The 24413-nt window shown below is 45.0% G+C and overlaps 1 protein-coding gene across 1 annotated transcript in view; it reads right to left on the minus strand.

Moving 5' to 3' along the window:
• Window positions 1-20984, minus strand: part of AKR1D1 (aldo-keto reductase family 1 member D1) — a 34854-nt gene extending 13870 nt beyond the window's left edge. The window contains exons 1-2 of the mRNA XM_054281953.1: window positions 20667-20984; window positions 4350-4517 (exon numbers count right to left, since the gene is read on the minus strand). Coding sequence (XP_054137928.1) covers window positions 4350-4517; window positions 20667-20759 — 261 coding nt within the window. The 5' untranslated portion in view covers window positions 20760-20984. The remainder of the gene's footprint in view (window positions 1-4349; window positions 4518-20666) is intronic.
• Window positions 20985-24413: the final 3429 nt, after the last annotated feature.

Consider the following 24413-nt stretch of genomic DNA (forward strand, 5'->3'; position numbering starts at 1 on the left):
GCACAGGCTTTCTTTGGGTGCCAGGAGGAACAGAGAGCCAGCTGAAGACCCCCAACACACACTCCCTCCCTCTTGTCCTTGTGACAGAACCCACTATGCCGAGAGCAAAGACATCGTGGGCTCCATCCCTGCAAGGCAGAGGTGAGTGCCTTACCTTGCCTTCTGGCAGAGCCAGGTGCAGAGGTTAAGACAGCAGTTCTTGCCCAGGACTGATGAAGTGTTGACCCAGTAAAGCCGTTACGTATTGTTTTTATTACAAAACAGGTTATTCTGAGCTGAGTATATTACAAACTCTTGCTCAATGAACTTAGATTCCTTTTGTTTTCCAAGCATATGCTTTCACTGAAAAACTTTGTTCCCACAAGGAATCTGTGGTCAGTTTTGTGCTTGAAGGCAGAAGCTTGGATCATGTGAGTTAGCTATTGAGCAGCCAAGCACCCAGCACTAAGAGAATCTTCTGGTTTTTCTCCTGTGGTCAGGGAGCCTGAGAGACTGCCTGACCTAGGAAAGTTTTCTCTTATTCCCCAGTCCTCACGGAAAAATGTGCATGTGATTAGTCACTGCACTGCAGGTGTGAGTAGTTAAAGCACAGTCTTCTGTACCTCTTTAATGCAAACTGCTTCCTCTCAGGGTTATGCCCCGAGGTTGCTATGGAGTGTGCTCAGCTGGTGAGTGTTCAGCACTATCTCTAACTGAACTGTGCTGATGCAAGTCTCTTGCAAGGATAAAACCATAGCATGGTAATTAGTAACCAAGAGCTCTTTGTAAACTGATTGAGTTTTGTGATTTTAACTGCAGCGGAATTAACACACAATAGAAGGTTTTAAGTACCATTTGAATGCACGCAATAAGTTGAGCTATTTTCTTTTCTTTTTTTTTCAACTCACAAAACTAACGTGAGGAGTCACATTTAGGTTTTTGTCACTTTTGCTGGTTGGAAAAACCTGCTGTTTGCTCATATGGTCATTGTCTAGTCAGTTCTGCCACCAAAGCTGACAGCCACTACATGCAGAGGTATAGAATAAATTTGTTCTACAGACACAAAACTTGAATTGTGACTTATGGGAGAAGAGGTTGATTATAGGTGTTAAAGGGCATAGCCTGTGTAAGTTTTAAGTTATTTTAGATGCTTGTTTTTTTTCTTTTAACTATGTTATAGTTATTCCCTGGGAAAACAATCTGCTCTGTTCTGCCCTCAGAAGCAAGGACATGTTAAGCTGTACTGAGAGCAGGACATCTGACCCTGCCCTAAGGTGACAAACTAAAACACCTGGAAATTCATCCTAGGCCTTTCTCAGCTGTATGCTGCAAGATGTGAAGAGTTTATGATCAGCAAACAGTGGTAAGAGGCTGAGGTGTACTGCAGTAAGGGACCAAGGTCCTGTTCTCAAGAGTTTAAGTTGTTCCACTGGATTTACTGAAAACCTCTGGTCTATATGTTTTTTAAGCATTTTACCTGCAAAATGAGCTTAAGTTGTATTTAAGTAAGGAAATTACTTTCTAGACCCTTCATGTCCAGGTTGTTACTGTGTTTTAGAATTTGCTGACCTGAGATATATTGCCTAGAAGTAGTTTTTTCTGGGTACCCTTTCTAGCCCAGTTCTATTGAGCTCAGCATTTGCCAGTGAATATACTTCCCTCTAAAAACTGCAGAGGTTCTGAAGAACCAGCCTTTAAAAACAGCTGTACTATGTTTAAAAACATTTGTACTATGTCAATACATGGATGCCATGGAAACTTGAGAGTTTTATAACTGTTCTCATGATTTGTACAAGTTATTGTATTATCTACCTAAGTAGAACCCATGTTTGAGCAGTCAAAGCTGCCAGCTGGCTTTGGCATTTTAGGACACCACATTTCCTGGAAATGTTACTTCTAGTTTAATGAAAGAAATATCCTGGGATGAAAGAGGAGACCAAAAAGGTCTTGCTGTGTAAGCCAAGTGAGATGTTGGCAGTTGATATAAAACCTCTAAAATTTCTGGATGCTGAGCTGCTCTGCCTGATCAGGCAGCCAGCAGCGAGAGCCAAGTGCAAGTGCTGATGATTTCAACTGGCAGATGCAGCGCGATCACACCAGGTCACTGTTCCAGCAACGCTGCCACTCAGCAGGGCTGCTCTCGTCAGTCGCTGCTGATGGATCAGCCTTCCATCTGCAGCATCTTTGCTTCAGGAAAGATCTGCACAAGGGGCTTGAGTCTGGAGGCTCTTGGGAATTCCCAGTACTTCTGATGTCAGTAAGGAAGAAAACATAACTAGCTTCCGTAGTGCCTGGTGCTTCCAAGAATGGTCTGTGTATCTACCGTGTTTCCTAGAAGATGCAACAGTTCTTAGCAATCAGTTACTGATCAATGCCCAAAGTATCTGCTGGGTTGAGATTTGCCTGTAGTTTGTAAGCTACCTAAGTTTGTGAGGTGCATTAAACTAAAGATACATAAGGCGAGGGAGATCCGCTCCCACTCCTTCTGGGAAGTTCAGAGCTGCTGTGAGAGCTTTGAGTGAAACCTGTGAAAATCCTTGATTGTGATGGATTGAATTAGTTGCAGAGTATTTTCTGTTTCTGCCTTTGAACTCTTTTAAAGATCGTAGGAATGTTATGATGGACTACCACCCTGAGCAGCTGACCTTTTGTCAAGCACAAACAGGACACGACTGTAAGAGAAATCCATGTGTGTGTCATGTCACAGACACACAGCAGGCTGGGAGCACAGGCATTGGCTGTTGTGGTACCGTGTGCTGCAGCCCTGTGGCTTGCAGGAACTGCAGTTTTCCAAATGACTCAGTGTTTAAGTAGTGATTATTGACTAGGAAAATCATCTGGTGATGAGATCAGACAACTGAATACAGAAAGGCTTAATAAATAAAGGAAGTTTGGAAATTTTACCAGGAGATCTGCTTTCATAGAGCCTAAAAGTTGATATGGGCAAATAAACTGCAGGGGAAGCAGTTGAGAAAGTTAAAATACTCAAAATTGTTAGGACATCTGGTTCTAACCTTTTGGCACAACTTGGTGGTTTTGATTTGTAATATTACTGATAATTTGCAGTAATGAAACTATAAAACTGTTGAAACCAAATATTTTCACTGATCCAAATCAACATATTTGGCACATAAGAGACTGAGAAATTCCCCTGATAAAGCCAGAGAATTTGAGAACGTGAGGCTTTTCTCAGAATGGCAAGGTTGTTATCAGTAGAACCAAGCAGGAAACTTGGAAAAGAGGTGCATATTTTACAGATTGGAAATTGCTGTGCTTGGAAATTGGTCTATAGCTGCTGAAAATCCACTTGGTCTGCAAACTATCCAATATGAAGTTTAATTTCCCCAGATCATAGAACTTCACTAAATTGCTCACAGTAAGCCAGACCTCTCATCCCATGGGATCTTTCACTCTAGGAACAGTGGTGTTTATTTGCAAGTCTGTTGAGTAATTGTGGATTACGTGTTATTTGGGAAAGGAGAAAGGGAAAATATTAGGCTGATGTGTTCAAAGAAGCACTGCAGAAAGGACTATTTGAGGCCATAAACTCCCTTAGAAACCGGACAGGCACCATTGCACTACAATGTGCAATGACCTCTCTTATACCTGGGTAATTCATTGTTGTTGTGACAGCTTCTGTCAGACACTTCATTCCACAAGGGATTTCATTATTTTAGGAGACAGTCAAGTCATAGAGTTAAGACTTGAATATATAAAATAGCTCATGAATTACTCCAGCCTCATTGCTCTAGAACAGAAGTGTAATGACATCTTCTGTCCAAGTAAGTTGATTCATCATCCTAGAACTTTTTAATTACAAGTGATACAATAACTAAGGGTGTAGCTTGATGAGTAATTTTCTGGCAGTAGTACCAATCTAGGCACTTGGTGTTCTCCCATACACAGACACTGGCATGCACGTGCTTGCTCACACCCCTTTCATTGTGCAACCTCATGGCAAACCTGTGCAGGGAATTGTTCTAACAGAAAATAGCTCAGTTGCAGGATCATTGTCCAGCTGGGGCTCTGTGTGTGACAACACAGCGTGTGGCACAGTAACAGGTTAGGCAGCACTTTAGGCTGAACTTTGCCATGGTCTTCACTTGCAGGTGCCTAGAATACTAAGCAGAAGGGATGTTGCATGGCTCCCACTGTTATCAGAGATTTACACAGAGAACAGTGATTCCTGTGCCTCACAGCAAACCTAGTGTTCATAAAGATCTGCAGCATTCTGGTAATGCTAGGAAAGAAAAATAAAGGATGTTGGATCTGGAAGGAAACATTCCAGATGTTGACTGCCGGCACTCTTAAGAAAGACCATTCACAGCAATCCTGAACTTAGTGTAAATAATCTGAGTGCAGGTTCTCACCTTGCCACAGTAAAATATATCCTCTCGCTTGATCTTCCCTTCAGCAATCTTCTCGCGGATGGCTTGTCCCACTTCATGCTCATTGAAGTAGACAAAGGCTCCGTCGATGTGGCGGTAGCCAGCATCGATGGCAATCTTCACTGCCTCCAGACAGGAACCTTTGGGAGTCTGGTGGGAGAAGGAAAAGAATGAACATGTGTCAGCCTAGTGCTTACCTCTCCTTCAGTGCTGGAGGGTCCCTGAGATATGTGCGAGATTCGTGGTGTAATTCATCCTGAGTGACCATCCCTTTCCTCCCAGGCAATCACATTTCAACTTCCAAATAAGAGAGGGCTGTGAGCTTTTTCTCAAAACTGTTGAGTATGTGGGATTAGACTGGAAAAGGCAGCAAAGCAAAAAATTGTCTATCTCTATGAAAGAGAAAATACTAGTGTCCTCAGGATGTAGAATCTAATGCATTCGATATGAAAAAAATTTCAGAATTTCTTATCTAGTGAGCAAGGGCTTACCTACAACACCCATTTGATTAAATGTCTTACTCAAGGGGAAGATGACTATTTGGTTGAGCAGAACTGGTCAACCACCTGCTGACCAGAGGCTCTTTGAGTAGCTTGGACCTCTCAGCAGTGCAGGAATTTGGATTTGACTTCTTTCCCCTCAAATCAACTTACAGTTGTTAGTATCATAATCTGAAGGTCAGGACTATCTACTGATATTCCCAGTTCTGAATAGCTGCTTTACTGTGTGGTTAAAAAACCGTAGTTGCTTTAGTGTATATTAATGTATATTTTACTGCTTCAGTTTAAGATGATCCCAAGAAACCTCCTAATAAGTGACATTTTTGTACTGTTTACTCATCATTGCCAAAATTCAGAGTAAGCTTGTTTTTTCAGAACAGTCATATTTTCCATAAGCCAATATGGCAAGCAAAATTACACATAGGCCAAACTAAGCAAAAAAAGCACAAAACTGGTTACTGAAATTATTTCTCTGGTCACTAAAATTGTACTGAAAACAACTTATGGTTCCTACACTTTTTATAATGAGAGAGCAGCCCTAAGTCGTGGTGGCCAAGGGCGTGCAGCAATGCTATTCTCCCTTCCTTTTCGTGGGCTTTGTTCTGGTGCAACAGGGATATCTGATTCACTTTAAGAAAAACTGAAGTAGGGCAAGTCAAACTGCTCTGCTGTGCTGCTGTCTGTCAACAAAAATGGCAAGAGTTGGATTCTGATATCTGCAAGTGCAGGGCGAAGACCACACTGCTTCTCCTGTGAAGAAAACAAATGCCAGAGGCATCTGGAAATGAGGTAGTATGAAGAGAGGATGTCAAATTTGTTGGTTTTGACAATGCCAAAGAAAGAAGAGAAGCAGGACTGGCAGTAAGTGTTGTTGGGAAGGACCATTTTACGCCATAGCAATAGCTCTCCTTCCTCTCTCTCCTTGCTGTACATTTACAGCTGGCATTGGCTGTTCATGAGTTTGTCATGAAAGAAACAGCTTCTCTTTCACCACCTGCTGAACTAGAAGGTGTGAAACTCATAGCTGCTATAGGATGCTTCAATGATTAGGGACATTGCTCTTCCCTTCCATGCATATGAAAAAAAAGTCTTTGAAGGACTGCTGAAGACACCTGGGGATGTCTTCATCCCTGCTTTTAAGTCTCAGAGCTGTGGGCTGGTGGCAGATCATTCTGGGGTAATGGGACCATATTGTAGCTTGCTTGCTCAGTGCCCCATCTTGGCTGACTCTGAGGGACACAAAATGGACCAACTTCTGTTTGGACTTGGGAGGAACTTTCTGCTCCAGCATGCAGTGCCTAAAGGTTACTTGAAATACAAAGGTGCTCACACGTGCCCTGATTTATTACAGACCTGAATGAGGGCCTAGAAGCAAAACGGCACAATTTGGCACTCTAGAGTATTTACAGCAGTGATGGTGCAATACTCTGTGCTTAATTGAGGAAGACAATGTAGCACTTGTTTCAGTGCTTTGCTGCTTTCATTGTAGAAGCCTCCCAAAAGCATGCTCGGCCCCTGGCAGGGCCCTTTCTTGGTTGTTAGTGGGATGTAACAAAGACCACGGCAGCTACCAGCTTTTCAGGCACACTTAATGGCTGCTTTTCACTTGGGGCATGCCGGGCAGCGTTACAGAAGCGCGAGGCATGGAGCAATGACAACCTCCAACATGTTCTCTGCTTTGTCCCTGCCTGAACCTGCAGGAGAGGATTTGAGAGAAGCATCAGGATGAAAGCTCTGACACGAGTATTACAAGCCTGTGGTGACTGATGACAGTAACCTCAGACCTCTGCCCCAGCAGTGAGCCACCGCACGAGGTTGGAGCCGCTGTTGCAAAGCTCAGGCTGACTGGCACAGAGCAGCAGGGCTTAGTTGAAAGGTCTGGGGAGCTCAAGCCTAAGTGATTATTAGTTATCTGAAAGATAGGTATATTTCCAAAAGTGTTATCAGTGTTGTTTCTCTCTGAAATGTGAATTTGTAAACAACGTGTATTCTAGATTTCTTCAGTCTGTTTGACTTTTGCCATGCAAGTGTATGAAACCTGAGCTTTTAGAGGACAGTGATGCATTACCATAATATAGATTTTGAGAAAAAAAAAAATTTCTTTCTTTTTTTTTTTTACCTTTTCCTATTGTTGAAGAGACTGAAAATGGGATGTGAACCCAGTACTAGAATTTCCCCTTTTCAGACTCTTGAGAGATTGCACAAACACGGCTCCCTGTTGTTTCCTGATGCTGTAAACTAAACTCTACCAGGCAAGGAAATGTTGATTATTGGGTTGTGTCTTTTCTCAGTCACCAGGGCCAGTTTGGTCACTAAGAAAAGCAGAAGGAATAGATGAGGAAAGGTAGAGTCTCACAGGTAAGGGACCAGCAGAATTTCAGACATGGAAGGAGGGTAGGATAGAGGAAAATGCTTGCAGTCACTGCATCTGCTTTTGGCTGAATCAGTTGACTTCTGTTAGAGCTGAACTTCTGTGTATTTCTTAATTTTTTTATATGGGACTTACATCTGTACAAATAATCTTTTGAAAGACTCCTCCATCTCAAGGAATAACCTTATTCTTTAGGGGCTCGGGGTGGCTTTTTTTGGATCAGGTCTTGATTACCAATGGCCGGAGATGGGTTTACATTATATATGTATGTTTTTATTGCACTAGTCCATTTCATCTGATGTGGTATATTAGTTCTGACAGATTCTGGTCTAAGGTGCTTCATATAAAAATGTAAAGCAATCTAGGGAATAGTTTTTGGAAAATATTGCCTCTATTGAACCATCCCAGCTGAAGGTCTGAGACATCTGTGAGTCTGGAAACTTTATACCATATGTTTATTTTCATGCTAATGGAGAAACTATCATTTCTGGCATTGCACATATTTTATCCTTCCAAATGCTGCAGTAATGGGCTGTGGTAAACTGTGCTGATTAGTTGCACAGGCTAGTCATGTTGTGGTATTGCCACTTTTTAGAAGTGTTGCTTTAGGTATCGTATCTTATTCCATTGTTTCCTGACAGACCGTACCAAAGTTGGGTGACTCAAACCACCACTGCTCATCCATCTTTCCATCAGACAAGGCACAAACCTGGATCTTTCCCCTCTACTTCGCTGCTCAGCTTGAGGTGTTTTAATCTCTTCTGTCTTTCATAGGTTTTCAGTAGTGACCAGATCAAAGGCTACCAACTGAAAACCGGCTTTTATTCAAGTGCAGATAGAAATTTGTGATACGTCTATGTTGTATAAGGGTTGGCACCACTAATCACAGCAGCTGATTGAACAGAACTTCCCAGGCTGTTTGACCATGGGCCTTATTCTACTCAGACCTCTTCCCCCTCCTTCCTGCAGGTTATACTCACTTTAGTACATTACTTAAAATGCAGCTGCCTGTGCTGCCTGCACACTCCAGACAGGGCTTTATTCTTGCACCATTCCTGAATGAGCAGGGTTCACTTTTAGAGTAGTACAACTATTAAATGAGGTACTGAAATGTCATAAACCTTTGTGCTTTGTTAGTAATAATTCAGGACTCTCTAGCTTTGGCCTTAAGACAAATCTCTGCTTCTTTATTACTTCTTATTTAAGCATAGATGAGAGGTTTCTTGATCCTTCACCATAATTAATGTTTCAGTTTCTAATCAGCGTGCCTTGCAACTATGCTACTTTGATCAAAGACTTGTTTTGGAACGGGAGTTTTATAACCACTTGTGCACTATAAGTCAGACATTTATCTTCAGTGCTTTTGCAGACAGTCACTAATTTGTGCCAAAGAACCATATTAAATTTATTGCACATTTTATGATAAAAGAATAACTGGTTGACTAGGAGGACTTGCTCAATCACTAATAAATTTCTTTAATCCCATCTGTGTTTTTGTTAAGATCATAAACTTTAAGGAAACAAGAGACACAATTATTCCCTCTATCAATCTGTAGCTTGTAAACCAGCTGATTTACCATCATGCCTGACAGATTTAACTGGTATCTGTTTCCTTCAGGCTCCATGATAAATAAATCCAGCAGAAGGGCTGGGAGAGCAGACTCAGATATGCACCTTCACTGAAAAAAAGGAAGCAGCAATTTGGCCCCTTCTCCACAGATGAAGTAGCCAACTGGCCAGTTACCACTTTTTGTGAGTCTGAAAAAGCAATGTGCTTCATCAATTCTGTCTGTCTGAAAGGGTCTGCTCTCTTTTTCCTCTGAGGCCATAAACTTCCCTAATTTTTAATGTTTATTCCAGACATCTTCTGTCACATCCCATTTTGTCAAAAACTATTCTCCCTACCATAGCAAATGGTTCAGCTTCAATTTCTTTTGTGAGTGCACATGACCAAGCCACAGGAGGATATTTTTCTGCAGGCATACCCATGAGTTTTTCTCTTCCCACTCAAGTGCAGTATTTGCTCAGCAGTGTTAGAAGTTGTCTGACTTATTACTGTTATTTAGTGTCACAGTTCAGCTACCCTCCAATTCCTTTGCTTTTTCTATAGCATCTTTCTCTAGTCAGCAATTTCCATTGGTTTTCCAGCTGATTAAGAGAGTTATCTCCAAAGACAAAGCTAACAGGACGCACTGCCAGTAGATTGTAATCTTGCAAAGCCATGTGAACAGCTACTCTGGTCGTTGCTTTTATGTCTTAACACCAGTATCACCATTTATTCTTTATTAGTGCGTACGGTAAAGGAAAACATTCTGACTCAGGCTCCCAGATTCTGCTCTGCCCTGTTTTACAGGAGCAGCTCTGCAGAGTTGCACCAGTATCAGCAGCACATGAAAGCAGAGGCAGCAGCACTTCAGGGAAGAAGCCCCTTACCTTAGTCCTGAGCATCCCACCCGTTTAGTGCATTGCTTTGCAGTCTCTTAGCTGGGAATAATGATCCTGGGGGAAAAAGCCTGAAGTGTTAGGAGACACAGGGCCATCTTCTAGAAAAATCTGAGTTTAGCTGCGGCAGAATTACACAAGATATCCAAGCCATGGGCCAAGTGCTCCAGTCCAAACCTGTAATTTAGGATGTGGAGCCGCTGTTTAGGAATCTTAGTCAGCTAAATACAGGAAGGAGAAAGTAGGTACATTCCTGGGCTCAGAGCCTCCTTCATCAGAGCTCGGCACTCACACACAGATTCTTATGCAAGTTTCTAGAAGCCCAGTTGCTTATTTCCATTTGCCTGTTTTCTGGACAAACTGGAAAAAAAGGATTGGCTTAAGATGTTAGGAACAGAGCATAGAAAGCATGTGTACTGAAGGCCCTGCAGGAAAGCACAGGTTGAGTTTACAAAGCCAGAGGATATGAGCCACACAAGGGTACATTCTTAGAATTGTTTAATCTTGTAAAAGAGAAGCTGTACTGTACACCTCTTTCTTGGAAAATGCAACCGCCAGCACATCCCTCTCTCTCGTACACAGGAAAATCTGGCTTTCATCCCCCGGAAGCATTGGCAGCCACCATCCAGGAAGCAAAACCCAGCAGATGGTTCTCTGCAAGAGCAGGTAGAGCTGGGAATGGAGGCAGAGAACAGATAAGAGCTGCAGGCTGTTGTGCCAGCCCAGAACTTTGCTTTATGTCATTTAGTTTGTTGCCTCGAGAGGTGGAGGACATCAAATAAGCTCAGAGAAGATGGGGAGAATGGTGTCCTTGTGTCACACCATGAATGAAGGTGGAAAAGGGGTGCCTTTCTCCTCTAATTTGATGCTCTATCAGTGGCCTGAAGCATGGGGTTTGTCCATACAACAGACATTAGATTGCATAACTGCAGATTTAGCATTTCTAGAATTCCTGTGACACTGTTATTCTAGGATTTAGCCAAAGCTGTCTTCAGGAAAACCTTATTATTGTAGCTGGCAGAGGGTGCTGGAGTTATTTTTAACACTTGATGGCAGAATCCTCAGTTTTAGGAACTCTGCAGCTTTTCACTCGACACAAAGTCAGTTAATGCAAGGTGAAGCTGAAGAGCTGCCATACCTTTCTGCTGGCAGCTAGAGGATTAAAGCAAACCAAGAACATGATGTGCACACCTGGGTCCCTGTGCTCACAGTGCTAGCGGGGTGGACTGGGAAAGTTTCCTGAAGAGCTGAAGAACACAGCAGCCAGCTGGCTGCCCTGGAAAGCATGGATCTATCTGGGAGGGTGGGTGCTATCAAAATACCCTTCGGACAAGCAATGCAATCAAAGGGATGCGTGAGGTACAAGTGGAAGATAAAGCAGCAGCTTGTGCAATAAAGGAGAAGAAAAGGTTGCCAGTAGCTCTTCTGCTTCATTCCCTAGAGTTAAAGGGGAGAGGTTTCTGGCGCCAGTTCGAAGAAGTGTTTGCAAAGGCAAATGTAAAACTTGGGGAATTCCACCACCTAGTTAGCTGAACCAACATGAGTTGGCTTCCAAGCCTAGAGAGGCATTTTCTGCACAGTGCTTTCAAGTTTTGACAAATCTGGCCTCCTAGGTCAACCAAAGAGACAATCCAGATGTTAGCTTCCCACATGAGCTGCAAGAACATGCTTACACTGTTTTTTGGAGAACTGTGAGGAATCAGGGGCACATAGGAGTGCGCAGCCATGTCTAACGTATGGAGTCGGTCAGGGACATTTTAAAAATGGACCTTTGCCTGGAAAATTGGGCTCTAAATGTTCTTGCCAAAAAGCGTATCTTTCAGTTGTGGTAATCCCTATTACTCACTCATAGGGGTTCAGTTTTTCCCCTCTTCAACAATGCCAGTGATTCCCTGTCTCATCTTCTGTAAAACAATCTTCTTAACTTTTATTTAGATAGATAGGCTTTCCCTGTGGCTTTTGAGCAGGCTTTAAAAAACCCTAGCATATTTAGAAAGCCATAGGAAAAGAGAAAAACAAAAGTACTATTTTTTGGGTGTCAATATTTGGCTTAGTATTATTGCACTGGTAACAGCTAACTTTGTAGTTTTTGGAAGAGGGGTATATTGAAACAGCTAGTGCTTGTCACTGCAGCACACAGCTATGGAATGGAAAAGGTCTGTTTTCTGTTTGGTTACTTTTCAAAGAAGAATCCCTGGTGACTGGTTCTGAGTAGTGCTACTGTCCTAAAAGCTTATCTGGATTAACCCTCTATTAGTTTTGGATCTGGACTGATTAAACATGATTCTACCCTGTGTTATAGACAGACATGTAGTTTGGTGGGTCATGCTGGTACCTGATACCCACCATTCAAAAGTTGTCCTGACTCCCAGACAAAGTTGTCACCTTCTAAAGGCGCCCTTGTTCCGGGAGCATTTTCCTGTGGAGCGCTCCTGCCGTGTCCAAGTCTGCACGTGTTGGCACCGTGTTTGGGAGCCAAATGACACGGTGCCAGGGTGGCTGCAAGAGCCAGCCCCGCTGCTTGGATGAGGCAGGCATCACTGCACAAGGCCAGGCAATTATCTGGCTATCAATGGATTCATTAGTGCAAGTCCTCGCCTCTCATTTTAAGAGGATGGGTTTTTGTTTTAGGCTTGCTGGAGTGGCCAGGGAGAGGGGAAGAAGTTGTTCTGACCACAATCTGCTCCTTATAGCAAACTAAAAAATTCAGTGTTTTCCAGGACCAGCAATTTTGTGTCCATTTTACTCAGAAGTCCTCCCTTGGTTAATGAACTTTGTAGCTAGAAAGTTAGTCTTTCATTCACACTCATCTACAAGGCTGGGCTCTTTCTCATTAGGAATTTTACATGTTGACCACTTCAGTAAACACAGCTTTTAATCTGCTACACATGATTAGGCACTAATTGTGTTCACAACTGGAAACAGAAGCCATTAGCACAAAGTAGAGATTAGTAATACTATCAATTTGTTTTCTATTAAACTTAAGGTTTCATGGAAATTAAGAACCAGAAAAATTTCATCAGCAAAGATACATGGAGGTAAAAGAGCATTTTGCAAATTCAGTAATGTCTTAGAACCATGGGTTTGGTGCAAATCAAAGTATTAGGAGCAAAGCTCGTGTCTCAAAAAAAGTTGCATACAAGAATCTTTCCTCCAGATTGACAGAGTGTGGTAAGTCATTTTATCAAATCTAAATTTTAAATCTGGTTTAAATACAGTTCTTATACAAAAGCTAGGACTTTCTGAGTCTGCCACATTTCAGGAAAAAAAGCATCTACCACTTCTAATTATGTGATTTTGCTAATGATATGACTTAGGTTTCATTTCTTAATGAGATAAAGATGCAATCTTGCATTTATGCAAGCCAAAAATGTTCATTTGTATAACACAAGATTACAGGGAGCTAGCAGGAACTGAGGCATCTAGAGGTAGTTGCAGGCAGAGGAGGAGAGGTCAAGGCTCAACATGAAGAAGGAAGTGTTAAAGACAAAGACGTGGAGGAAGACTGCTCCAGTGGCAGAACAGAAGTGTTGAACAGTTGAGGAAAAAAGGAGAACTCACGATAAATCAGAGGTAGTAAACCTGCCACTTGAGCATATAAAAAGGGAATTTTAAAATGTGTCACACAACAGTAAGCTTTTAGCAAAAGTCACCAATGAAATCAGAACTTGTTCTGAGACCCTTTTGATTTAGTTTAACTTTCTGGTGTGTACCCTCACCTCTTTATTGTAAGGAGCTTGATCTGTGAAAGCACTCTTTCATGTGTGAAACCACTTATTCCCTGGAATATTTGCCACCTCTGTAGCAAACAGCAAGGTTGAATTAAGGCAATACTAGAGCCCAATCACTGCAGCTTCTTAACTCCTCACACAAGCTCTTGCCCAAGAGTCAAGTTGGTCTGTTGCCTGCTAAAAGCTGATGCCCGTTGCTGCACCTCCTTAAGGCATCTGGGCAGCAAATATCAAGAAATCCTGCCTTTATCTGCTCTTGGCAACTGGGTCTTGCCAGTAACTGGCTTAGTTAAGGAATAAAATCTGAGCAATTAATCAATGGGGGCATCACTCAACACCAGGATACCAGCCACTGAAGGAAAGGCATGCCGTCTGCAGTCTGTGCAAGCAGAATTGCCTCAGTATAGCTTAGTCCTTCAAGCACGAGACTAACTGAGTCACGACTCTGTGAGCGATCCAGCTGCAGATATTGGGTTTCAGGATAAATATTGTTCAGTGGGAAGGCTAGGCTAAGAGTTTACTAACAGGCAGGCAAGGAGCCCTCCAGCATGTGTAGCAGATCAGGCACAGTTGTCTTTCTGGGCTGCAGTCATGTGTCTCCTTCCTTTAACCCCTACTCAAGTGTCCAAATCTCCACTTGGAGTATGATTTTAGGATATCCTCAGAGACCGAGGGAGCATGGGGCTGCCCTCTGAAACACCTCAGAAATCCCAACCCTGAGGGACCTCATGTTGCTATGTGTCGACCAGCCGTGGCTGTGCCGCTCCAAAGCACTCCCTGAAGACAAGAAGAACTAGTACTGCATGAAGTAATGCTGCTGCTTAAAAAGCAAAGAGCTTGAGAAAGCCAGTGGTGGTTACCAGAAGGGAATATGAAGGGACACAATGTCTTTTGAAAATGCTGGTTAGGAGATATAACCCAATAACGTTTAAAAAATTTATTTTGTTTCAGGAATTTTATTTACTTCTTAAATCCAAGGCATAAATAAGAGGTTTTATAACCAAATATTCCAGCTGATTCCCCCCACTCTGTTCAAGTCGGGTTCCCAATATTTTACATCTGAAAAAAATAATTCCCTAGTAATTTCATGTAGGTTCATAAAGAGCACTTCATTAGAGGGCTAACTTCATACTCAATACTTGCTGAGTTCAAAAACATAATCATGTGTAATATACTTTAAAAGAGGGATTTTCTTTACGTATTTAATATCATGTCATGGGAAATAAGATAAGGCTGTAAGAACACTTGGATGTTAGAACAGTTCCTGCTCTTGTCGCTGCCTCTCTCATCTCTTTCAAGAAAAAAAAATCCAGAAGCCAAGTTTACCTCAAGAGGAAGACAGTTGTCTGAGTCAGAGTAAATTTACAGGTAAGAAATCAAGAAGCTGAAGCCTTTAAGCTCAATAGTGTCTGCAGTGTTACTTCACCCAGGAACGTTCAATGCATGATTCATTTTGTAGCTTTGGGTCAGGCCAGGTGACTTTCTTTACGAGTCACCTGAAATCATTGCTGTCTCCAGACAATCCTGTTTCAGGAGCCAGTGGTGGCTTTCTAGGAGGAAAACAGGAGGATTAAGTTGTGTGTAATTCCTCCCTTATTGCAGCTCAGAGATCCAGATCCCATCATGGGGACAAATCACTTATTACCTCTTTTGACTTAATAGCAGCCTATGACAGCTCCAAAGACAGGCAGCCGGCAGCAGGGGTGCAGCCAGAACCATGCAGAGTGATTGAAAAAGTTTGTACCTGCACATCCTTGTGCAAGGAACTTGGCATAAATGATCCTATGAGAGCATTAGACCTGTACAATGAAAAATTACTCTGTTCAGCTTCTAGCTTGGGTGTAAAAAGTAATTCAGAGTGCCAAAACAGTGTTTTTACTTATCCAAACCAGATTTTTTTAAACTTGGTCACTCAGACTGGATCTGGGAGCCCTGGATGAACTTTTCCTCTCCCTGATTCAAACCAGCAATTTCTCCTTAAACAAAACCCAGACTGTCTGGGCACTCACAAGGGTTACTTTGTGGTAGTTAAAGATTTGGGGAAATGGGTTTCTCTTCCTCCTGGCTGGATGCCATACCAAGTTCTTCAGCATCCAGCATTATGGGGCTGGTGGGCAGTGCACTTTCCCATGGGCAGGGTGCTCCTCCTGCTCCAGCCTGTGCTTGTTTCTTCTTGCCTCTCTCTAGCTATCACCTACCCCACAATCACGTTATTTCCCTAAGCTGTCTGATATGAGTTTAATCCCCAGAGGCTGAGAGGAGGACTGAATCTGGTTTCCCACCGCCCATGTGGATTGCCTTACCAGCAGGCTATTCAGGGAAAGGCAACTGCTACCTCCAAGTGCTTTAATAATTCTTTGATTCCTCAGCTTGTACTGCCAGTGCCCAAAATGAAATGCTTTGCCATTTGTTTTGCCTGAAACTATTCCACAAAACTGCTTCCAATTTATGAATGGATTTGGCTACCTCAGAACCTCATTTTTAGCTAAGTTGCAACTTGCCAACAGCCCTCACCCAGTGCTATTCTTGAGCACTTTGCCCAATCTTATGTTTCAGAAGCAGCGCCTGTGTACAGTGCGGTTGCTACAACCTTCTCTCCAAGCCCTGTCCTCCCTCAGTCAAAACAGGAAGGCAGGAGAGGAGCTGTGGCCAAGGCCCCTTGACCTTCCAGGGAAACAGCAAGTATTTATGTGGAGACACTGGACTGATGATCTTAGCTGTGTTGACAGGGATGAGTTATAAAGTGAAGCAGGCATAAGTGCAGTTTTAACGAGGCATAGGATTTCCAGGATTTAGGAGTGTTTTTAGGACCTTTCCCCTCTAAGACTGCTCATCCCCACACCTCATCTGCTTCCAGATGGGTACCAGTACCACTCAATGGGCTGTGCTGGAAGCTAAGAATCAGTGCTGGGAGGCGGTGGGAGCGTGCCATGGACTGGTCTGGTTCTGCTGTAGCACAGGGCAATGCCAGGGGCTCATCCAGGGGCCTGTCCTGTCTGCCACCCTACCGTGTGGGACTGCCCTCTCCCCCCTCCCACCCATCTATTTAATACCCTGGAGAATTGGGTCAACGGCTTGGGGGCCCTCAGGGAGGGGGAGCTGGACACGGTGCATCGCTAGAGCCTTGGCACAGCCACTCCTGCACTCGCAGGGCTGTGCCAGAAGGATCCACGCAGCCAAACAGAGGTAGAATTGGCCTCAAATTTTAAAGCTGTCTGGAGTGCACTGGTAGTCCTGATTCACAGTTCCCACTGTGGTTCCCACCCAAACTCATGAGGAGAAGGAATATTTGGGGAAGGGAAGAAAGAGCAGTGGAAGGAGTCAGTGACTGAGATTTCCACTTTTTCACTTGTGTCCATCCTTTGGTAGGATAAACAGCCTAATTTTTTTATGTAGGCAAGAATCTAATACAAATCATACATTTCCTTCCCTGCATGAAGGAGAATGCAAAACCAACTTCAACACACTGAAATCTGCCTGCAAAAGAAAATTAAGCTTAATAGTTATGCAATTATTGCATTCCTTTATTTTCAAAGAAAGGAATTATGCAATTATTGCATTCCTTTATTTTCATTTTTATGCAATTATTGCATTCCTTTATTTTCATTTTTCATAAAAAAATTTACAGGTTTAATTCATGTTTCCTTGAATTGGAAACATGAATTAAACCTGTAAATTTTTTTATGTGCTTCTCTTGATAAATAACCCAAGTTTATGACTAATTCTATTCTGTGACCTAGTGAAGACTCCTTCCTGTTAACAGATGAACTGATAGCCAATGGATTCATTGTACTTTCTTGCTGTGGTAGGAGAGTTAAGTGAAAAGAAACCCCCAACGTTGCACTTTCCAGTCTCAAAGAATTAGCTGAATTGTCATCCCAACCTCTACTGAGTCAGAAGAAAGGCTCTCTTACATCTAGGGGGAAAGAGCATTCAATTAAAATTAGTCTGATTATCAAACAGACCTTTTCCACAGTGGTCCAGCTCTGCTCCTGTTGAGTGATGTACTACTTTGAGTCAGTAAACTTGTAGAGGGGGGCTTTCTGTCAATAGATGTATTTTTTTGTTGAGTATTTCGCAACCAGAGAAGCATGACTTATCTCCCAAAGTTGTCTTTGGGAGAACAATTAAGTTATTTAAGATGAGCAAGGCAAGCTGCTGACACATTTCAGTTTTGAAGGCACTGCTGATCAGTTTATGCAGACTAAGCCTGAAATGTGAAAGCTGCCTCCTGCCTTTGTTTTCTTCTAACCGACTGCTGGAGAAGCAGATTTCCCTGTTCCATGGCTAACTAGATCTGCCTGGTTGGCTTAACCAGCGAGCACATTCCTGCACTTCAGGAAGAACACTCCGGGCTCATTACGAGCTACTGGGCTACAGCCTGACACTAAGAAAACAGATTTGTTTTGGACAAGTTGCTCTGACATGGAGGTGCCAGGGTGAATAACCTTTGGGGGGGGAAAAAAATCAAAACAAACCAGCTTAAATCAAAAACCTGTCTCCAAGAGCAAGATGAATAATCTGACAAACGAACAGCTCTGTATTTTATATCAAAGCACAAAATAGCTGGAAGTTGCAGGGATCTGACTCATGAGCAGAAATAGAGTGCTGGGGCTGGCTAGAGCTGTCGCTACCACCAGCTGCCTGCCCCCACCGCTGGAGAATGGGTGGCTCAGATGCTGCTTCTTAAGCAATTCAGCCACAAAAGGCTACAGCTAAGCATTTTAAGGGAAACGTGTCAGCGCTAGTTTGTAGCCTCACTCCTCAAGATAAGATAAACCTTGAAACGGTCCTGGGTTGCCACAAAGCCTTTCAGCTGTTGAGACCGGAGGAGCAGGACAGACACCTCGCCAGGCATCCCGTTGGAAGTTGCAACAGGCACAGCTCAGCACTCGGCAAAGCAGCTTGTCCCAGCCAAGCAGCACTCTGCTGCCACAGCAAGGAGTTGACAGGAGCCCCCACTCCCCACCCCCCTTATCAGCAAAGCAGCCTTTTTGAAACGGGCAAATTTTAAGCCGTGACCTATTTAAACATCCTGCCCCATCACCGAGCGGCAGCACAATTCTGCAACAAATCCCAGAGCACGCTGCTGCCGCTGCGTTTCCCCAGCTGCTCTCTGTGACAAGTTCTTCGACTCAAATAGCACTCCTAATCCCAGCGTAAAGCCCCAGCCCAGCTCCGCCAGATAAACACACATTGTTTCACCTGGTCTTCTGTGAAAATGAGACTGTGGCAAGTGCCTTATCACTCCTATTTTCTCTACCTCTCCTCAGCTCCTCCTCCCACCCGTAACTTTCTAACGTGTTTATCGTGCAGAAGGAGAAAGCTCAGAAAATCAAACTCCTACAAACGCAGGGGGAAGGAGAAAGGGTGGTTGGATATACGCACCCATCCCCACTGAGGGTACAGTTACACAGCGGCTTCGATCGCTCTAAATTGGAGTTGCCGTAGCAATGCCTGCCCTGCCTGCATTGTCCTGTCCTCCCTACCTTCTGTTAGCAGAAAACAAGGGACATATATGCAAAAAGCAAAAAGCCACTGCCTGAGGCTGATTCTGCTGAAAACCAGCCCTCCCCAAAAATGATTCATTTTGGCTCATTGAACTCCATGCAAAAGCTCGCTGTACACCTCAAACCACGGGAGGGCAAAGGAAGGAACCGTCAGGATTTTGCAGGACGGGGGGAGAAGAAGCAGATCTGTTGCTCTGTTGATTTTGGGACAGCTGAATTCCTGTGGAATGAATTCTTAGCAGGGTAACAGCAGTGCCGAGAAGCTGCCTCTGGCAAGGGGAATCCCATCCAGCTCCCCTCTCAGCTCTGTCAGGTTACTTGCCACTCTGGACTCCCTGCCTGATTCCACCGTATTGGGCCACGGTTTGTCCAGGCTGCAGGCAGGAAGTGCAGCAAGGTAGGAGCTCTTGTGCTGGCAGCTGCATTTTTCTTAAAATTAGGGCAAAAATTGCAACTTGAGGGTTGGGGGCATGATGTACACGTCTGGAAAAAGATGCTTCAAGTTCACTCAGAGCTCTTTTGTCACTGAATTATGCAACATTCTGCTTTGCTATATCAAAACTCATGTTAGAGACCTTAATTTTGTTTCCCTAACCATTATTCAAAGAATGCACTAGCTGAAAATATGTCCTGAAAGTTTAGAGATGTGGGGGACGATGCCCGGGCTCTGAAGTCATGAATTCCTATTGATTCTCCCCATGTAAAGCAGCATCGTTAGCCAGTGAGAACTGCACTCCTGGGGAAGTCTTACACCCTTTTCTGCATCACTCATGCATTGCCTGCAGTAGTGTTTGTTGAAAATTCGACACTGTTATTGATGCACCGTGTACATTTAGTGCTTGGTAAACGGCTTTAATCAAGAGTTTTCTTTACAAAGGTACCTTTAAATACCTTGTGATATGTGGAGTCATACACACACATTGCATGGCTGCTATTACACAAGAAGGGTACTGGCCACGATGCCTCTTTTCCAACTCTTCAAACGAACAAAAAAGAGAACTGATGAAAGATCAGGCAGTTTAGGAGAGCTTGAAAAGGCAGTGGCTACTGAATTGCCTTTGCGCTCCCAGGTCCGCAGAGGGAAGAAGCATCAGGTGTGCTTCCCCATCCTCCACGGGTGCATCCCGACCGTCTGACGGGATGCCTGCCCGGCGCAAACCCGAAGGATGCAGAATATTTGAGAGTGGTTTGGCCACTGGCAGTCAGCTGTGGGAACCGCAGGAATCAGGATGCAGGATTTTGGGTCTTTGTTTCAGGAACATTACTTGGAAAGTATCGGGGGCAGCCGCAAGGCGGTCCGAAATCCCTCATCTTATCTACACTCGTCGCAGGGGGCTAGGCAGGGGAGATGACGGCACCATCCCTCCTGACTCCGGGGGTCCCATCCCTTCCCGACCCGGGCATTGCACGGCACCGTCCCGACTCCAGGTCCCCCGCGCCCCTGCCCGTGCGCCCAGCGGCGCGGGGCGGTCGGCGACAGTGGCAGCCGCCGCGCACCGCAAGCTGGGCGGGATTTTTTTCTTATTTTTTCCCACCTTTTCCTCATCTGCGGGCCGCGCACTGCCCGCGCTGCTCGTGGTAGAGCTAGGTCTAACTTCGCACCCCCACGGGGAAGGGGGCAAAGAGAGAAGTAGCCGGGACGGGAGGAGAGGAGGAGGGTGGCCGCGGCTCGGGGGGCTGCAGCGAGGGCAGCCGGCACCTGCCCCCGCCCGCGGCGCGGGGCGTCCCGGCGCCCCCGGACTTACTTTCTGCGGGTCGGCGTAGGTGCCCAGCCCCAAGAGCGGGATGCTGTTGCCGTCGCTCAGCGGAATGCGGTGGCTCTCGGCGGTGAGGTTCATCGTGCCGGCAGGTAGGGCCGCCCCGGACCTGGGGCTGATTCCGCAGGGGGCGGGAGCCGCCGCTTCGCAGCCAACACAGCGGTCCTTGGCACCGGCGCCCACCGACGGCTGGACGGAGCGGACCGGCGGTGGCTCTGGGGGGACCGAGGGACGGACTGCCCTCTCCCGCCGCCGAGGAGCGCCTTTTTGGGGGGCTGAGCCACGTGTGCCCGCGGCTGCCCTGCACCGCGCCCCGCCGCGCACCGCCCCGGCCCCGCCCCGGCCCCGCGGCCACCGGCTCCCCGCGCACCGCCCGGCGCCGCGCCGGCCCCGCCGCGACCCCCGCGGGGGCTCCGGCCGGGGCTGCTCCGAGCGCGCCTCAGGGCGGGCCCGGGGCCTGCAGCACCTTGAGCGGCGTGGGGCGTTGCTGCCCAGTGGCCAGAGAGCCCTCGCGGGCTGCCCTACCCGGAGCTGCCGGCAGCAGGGCACCGGCTTCCCGTGGTTTGGAGTGGTAGGTCTTGGAAGTTTCCCCACAGAGGTGTAGAACAGTTTCCACTTCTCCACTCCAGTGGTTGAAACCCACTACTGTAGAGGCAAGCAGGGAAGGAGGGAAATCCCAGATTGGTGAGCAGTTTCTCTGCCTCAGTGTGAGTCCCGAATTACAGTGAATGGACTCAAGTTCCTCACGGTCTTGTATGTATTTCTGATAGCCCAGAAGGAGACAATATCCTTTATAAAATTCATCACATAGCTCTTACTTGTCTTTTCTGGTCCTCGTAAAACACTTGGGGCCATGCTTTTACACCACTCTGGGCCACTTGCTTTGTGACATCTGAGCTAAGTTCTCCCCATTTGATCTGGAAGTGCATGGTCTTTTATGCCTTCCTAGATCAACCTGTAATTAAGCTCCCAGGGAACATTATTCCTGAGCCTTAACAATGGTCTTTGCCTGGCAGTTTATTTTATCTCCTCTAATACCCTACTTGGCTTTCTGTGCATGGTAATAGTTCATCAGGTTATGCAATTCCAAGAGGGGTTAATGGATCCATCATGATAAGTTATCTCTCTAGTTTTTGAAATCAACAGGTGTGTACTAGTTTGCATTCAGGGAAAGGGTTAGTTGCTGCTAGGGCTGGGAAACTACCTGGGCAATTTCCTACCATGAGACCCTTTCAGTGTTGCTGGTTAGATACCTCCAAGGGTCTCCTGAGAAGGTGGGAAAAGTGCCACTTCCACATTTAGGAATGTTCCAAGAAGTTCAGAACTAAGTGCAAGCTAACTAGATCCCAACCCAAAAATTTCTAGTTAGGATGTCCTGCAGGACAAAGGTGGTGTGTGTAAAACACTCCTTGGGAAGTGGACAGAGTGTGACTGAGGTTTTCTGAGAGCCTGTGCTTTACATGGACAGCGCAGTGCAAAGAGCTACCTCTAAGGTGACTGGGTTCCATCTCAAGGGGGGAAGCTGAGGCAGACTGCAGCCTGGCTGTAGTTACTGTGGGAGGCTCATCCTGCTATACCCTGTCTGTGTGCTGCAGGGAGCTGTGGGTACCTGCAGGAGGAAGGAAAACCAGAGACCACCTCCATGCTCCCCTGTTGTTCCCATGTAACTGATTACCCCTTCCTTGCTACAGGAGCAGCTCCCATCTCCTCTCTCTGTGCCAAGCACGCTCTGTAGGAGGAGAAGTTGATGCCAGCTGCATGTCTAAGCTATAGCCATCATTCTGTTGTATTTCCAACAGAGGGGCAAACACATGGAGAGATGGAAGTGGAGTGAGTAGAGAAGAGTCTGATGTGGCAGAGGACATTCAGAAACCTACTTATTTCCAGTCCCATACTAGCATTCCATGAAGAGGCTCTGCTGCCCAGCGGCCGATTCCTATGCCTTAACTTCTATGCTCCAAATCCACTCCACAATCTGCTTTTCCATAATTCCTTTTAATCCAGCATCTTTTGGGGAGTTTTAAGGCACAGTTTTGGTTCATTTGCTTTGGGCTCAGAGCACATCCAGTTTACTCCTGTGCTCTGGCAAGAGAGCAACGCGTGCCCAGAGCTGCACGTGATCCCGAGCTAAGCAAAGCACGGCTGTGTCTGCGGTGCCTGTCCTGGGGAGAGGAGCAAGTGCAAGGAGCCTCTCTGGCAGGAGTACAGAAGCCTGATATGTGATAGCCTTCAACAGCAACTGTGAAAGAAGGATTGATGGATTTGCCATAATTCACAGAATGGGGGAGTTTGGGCAGGAGAAGGAGCTTCTAGGAGCAGGCAGGCAAAGTGGTCCATCACTGGCGAGGCAAGCCAGCCACACCAGGCACTCCTGCCCTGCCACAGACATGAGCCCCCAGCACTCATCAGGGTAACAGGCAAAAGTCACCTCACTTTCAGCTTCACTGCTAGATTGGTCCTTACAAGACTAGCCAATGTGCTTGCCCCAGAAATTGGAGAGAGGCAGAGGGTTTTACAAGTCCTTCCCTCCACTCCTACACCATAGCTGACAGCAAATAGTGTGAACACCTCTTACACATGAGGCTTTTAAAGTCCCAAAGCTGCTCTAGCTCCCTACCCTATTGTTCTAGTGCCTTTGCAGATTTTATATGAAACCCCAGAAAACAGATAAGAAAATGTATTTTCCCCCTTTTACATCCAAGCTACTAACTCAAAAAACACTTATTTCATAGAAACTAGAAATACTAGCGGGTTTTCAGTTGATAATGAATATCCTTTAAAGAACAAAGGAAGCTGAATAATGGAGTCTGGAGCCTGTCACATGTAATTCTTGTTAGTAATAATTTCTGTTAGCTGCTCAGGGAAGCACAGTTCTTGATTTCAGAGCAGAAATAGCTTAACCAGACTTTTTACGAGGACACGGTATCTAGCAACTCTGCAAAACAATGTAAGTTTCTAGAGGCAAAGCATTGTCTGCTGGTTGTCGATCAGTAACAATTCAGGAGCTTTTATAAAATGCAGATGTGATCTCCGTTCTTTCTCTAGGAAACAAAAACAATAAGTTTCAGCCTGGCTGGACTAGCAAGTAATGAGTGCTGCCATCCTATCAACACAAGTTTGCCTTCTCTAGTGAAGCTCTTAAATCACACAAAAACACCTTCAGAAAGCAACTAAGGTGGGTTTGTGATTCATGTCTTGGTGGTGCAGGATTTTAGAATTGCATTAGTCATCTCAGACCTAAGTAAAGAGCAGGAATTTCAAAAGCAACATCTTACATATGTTCTGTTCCCCACCCCCTGAATCTCCACACAAATAAGGTAGATTAAAAAAATAAAAAGAAAAATTAGATCTAAGTTTTTTGCAGGAAAAGTAGGTCAGACATTTGAGGATTCTTGCTATTTTTGCTGTTAAAAACTTGCTGAAATCTCAGGTAAAGAAAGTACTTAACAGCCTCCTTACCTGGGCAAAACTGGTAAAGGATCTTTTAAAGAAGTAAAGAGGTCACCTTTTTACTCATTTTATCTCAAATTGCTAAGTATCCTGGGAACAGGAGAAAATGTGTGAAGCCTTTAAATATAGAATCCCCAGTTCTTGGAAGGAAGGAGAAAGAGTCATTGATTGAGAAGGACTAGCCTTGTCATCATTCCGATTTCATGTTTCCTTGGACATTCATGGGTTGCCCCCCTCCCCCCCCTTTTTTTTAAATTGTTTTCCACAAGAGAACATGTTAAAAAT

This window comes from Melozone crissalis, unplaced genomic scaffold (genome assembly GCF_028551555.1).
Source record: "Melozone crissalis strain CALT ecotype California unplaced genomic scaffold, PUWL_Pcris_2 ptg000033l_1, whole genome shotgun sequence".
Classification (NCBI taxonomy): domain Eukaryota; kingdom Metazoa; phylum Chordata; class Aves; order Passeriformes; family Passerellidae; genus Melozone; species Melozone crissalis.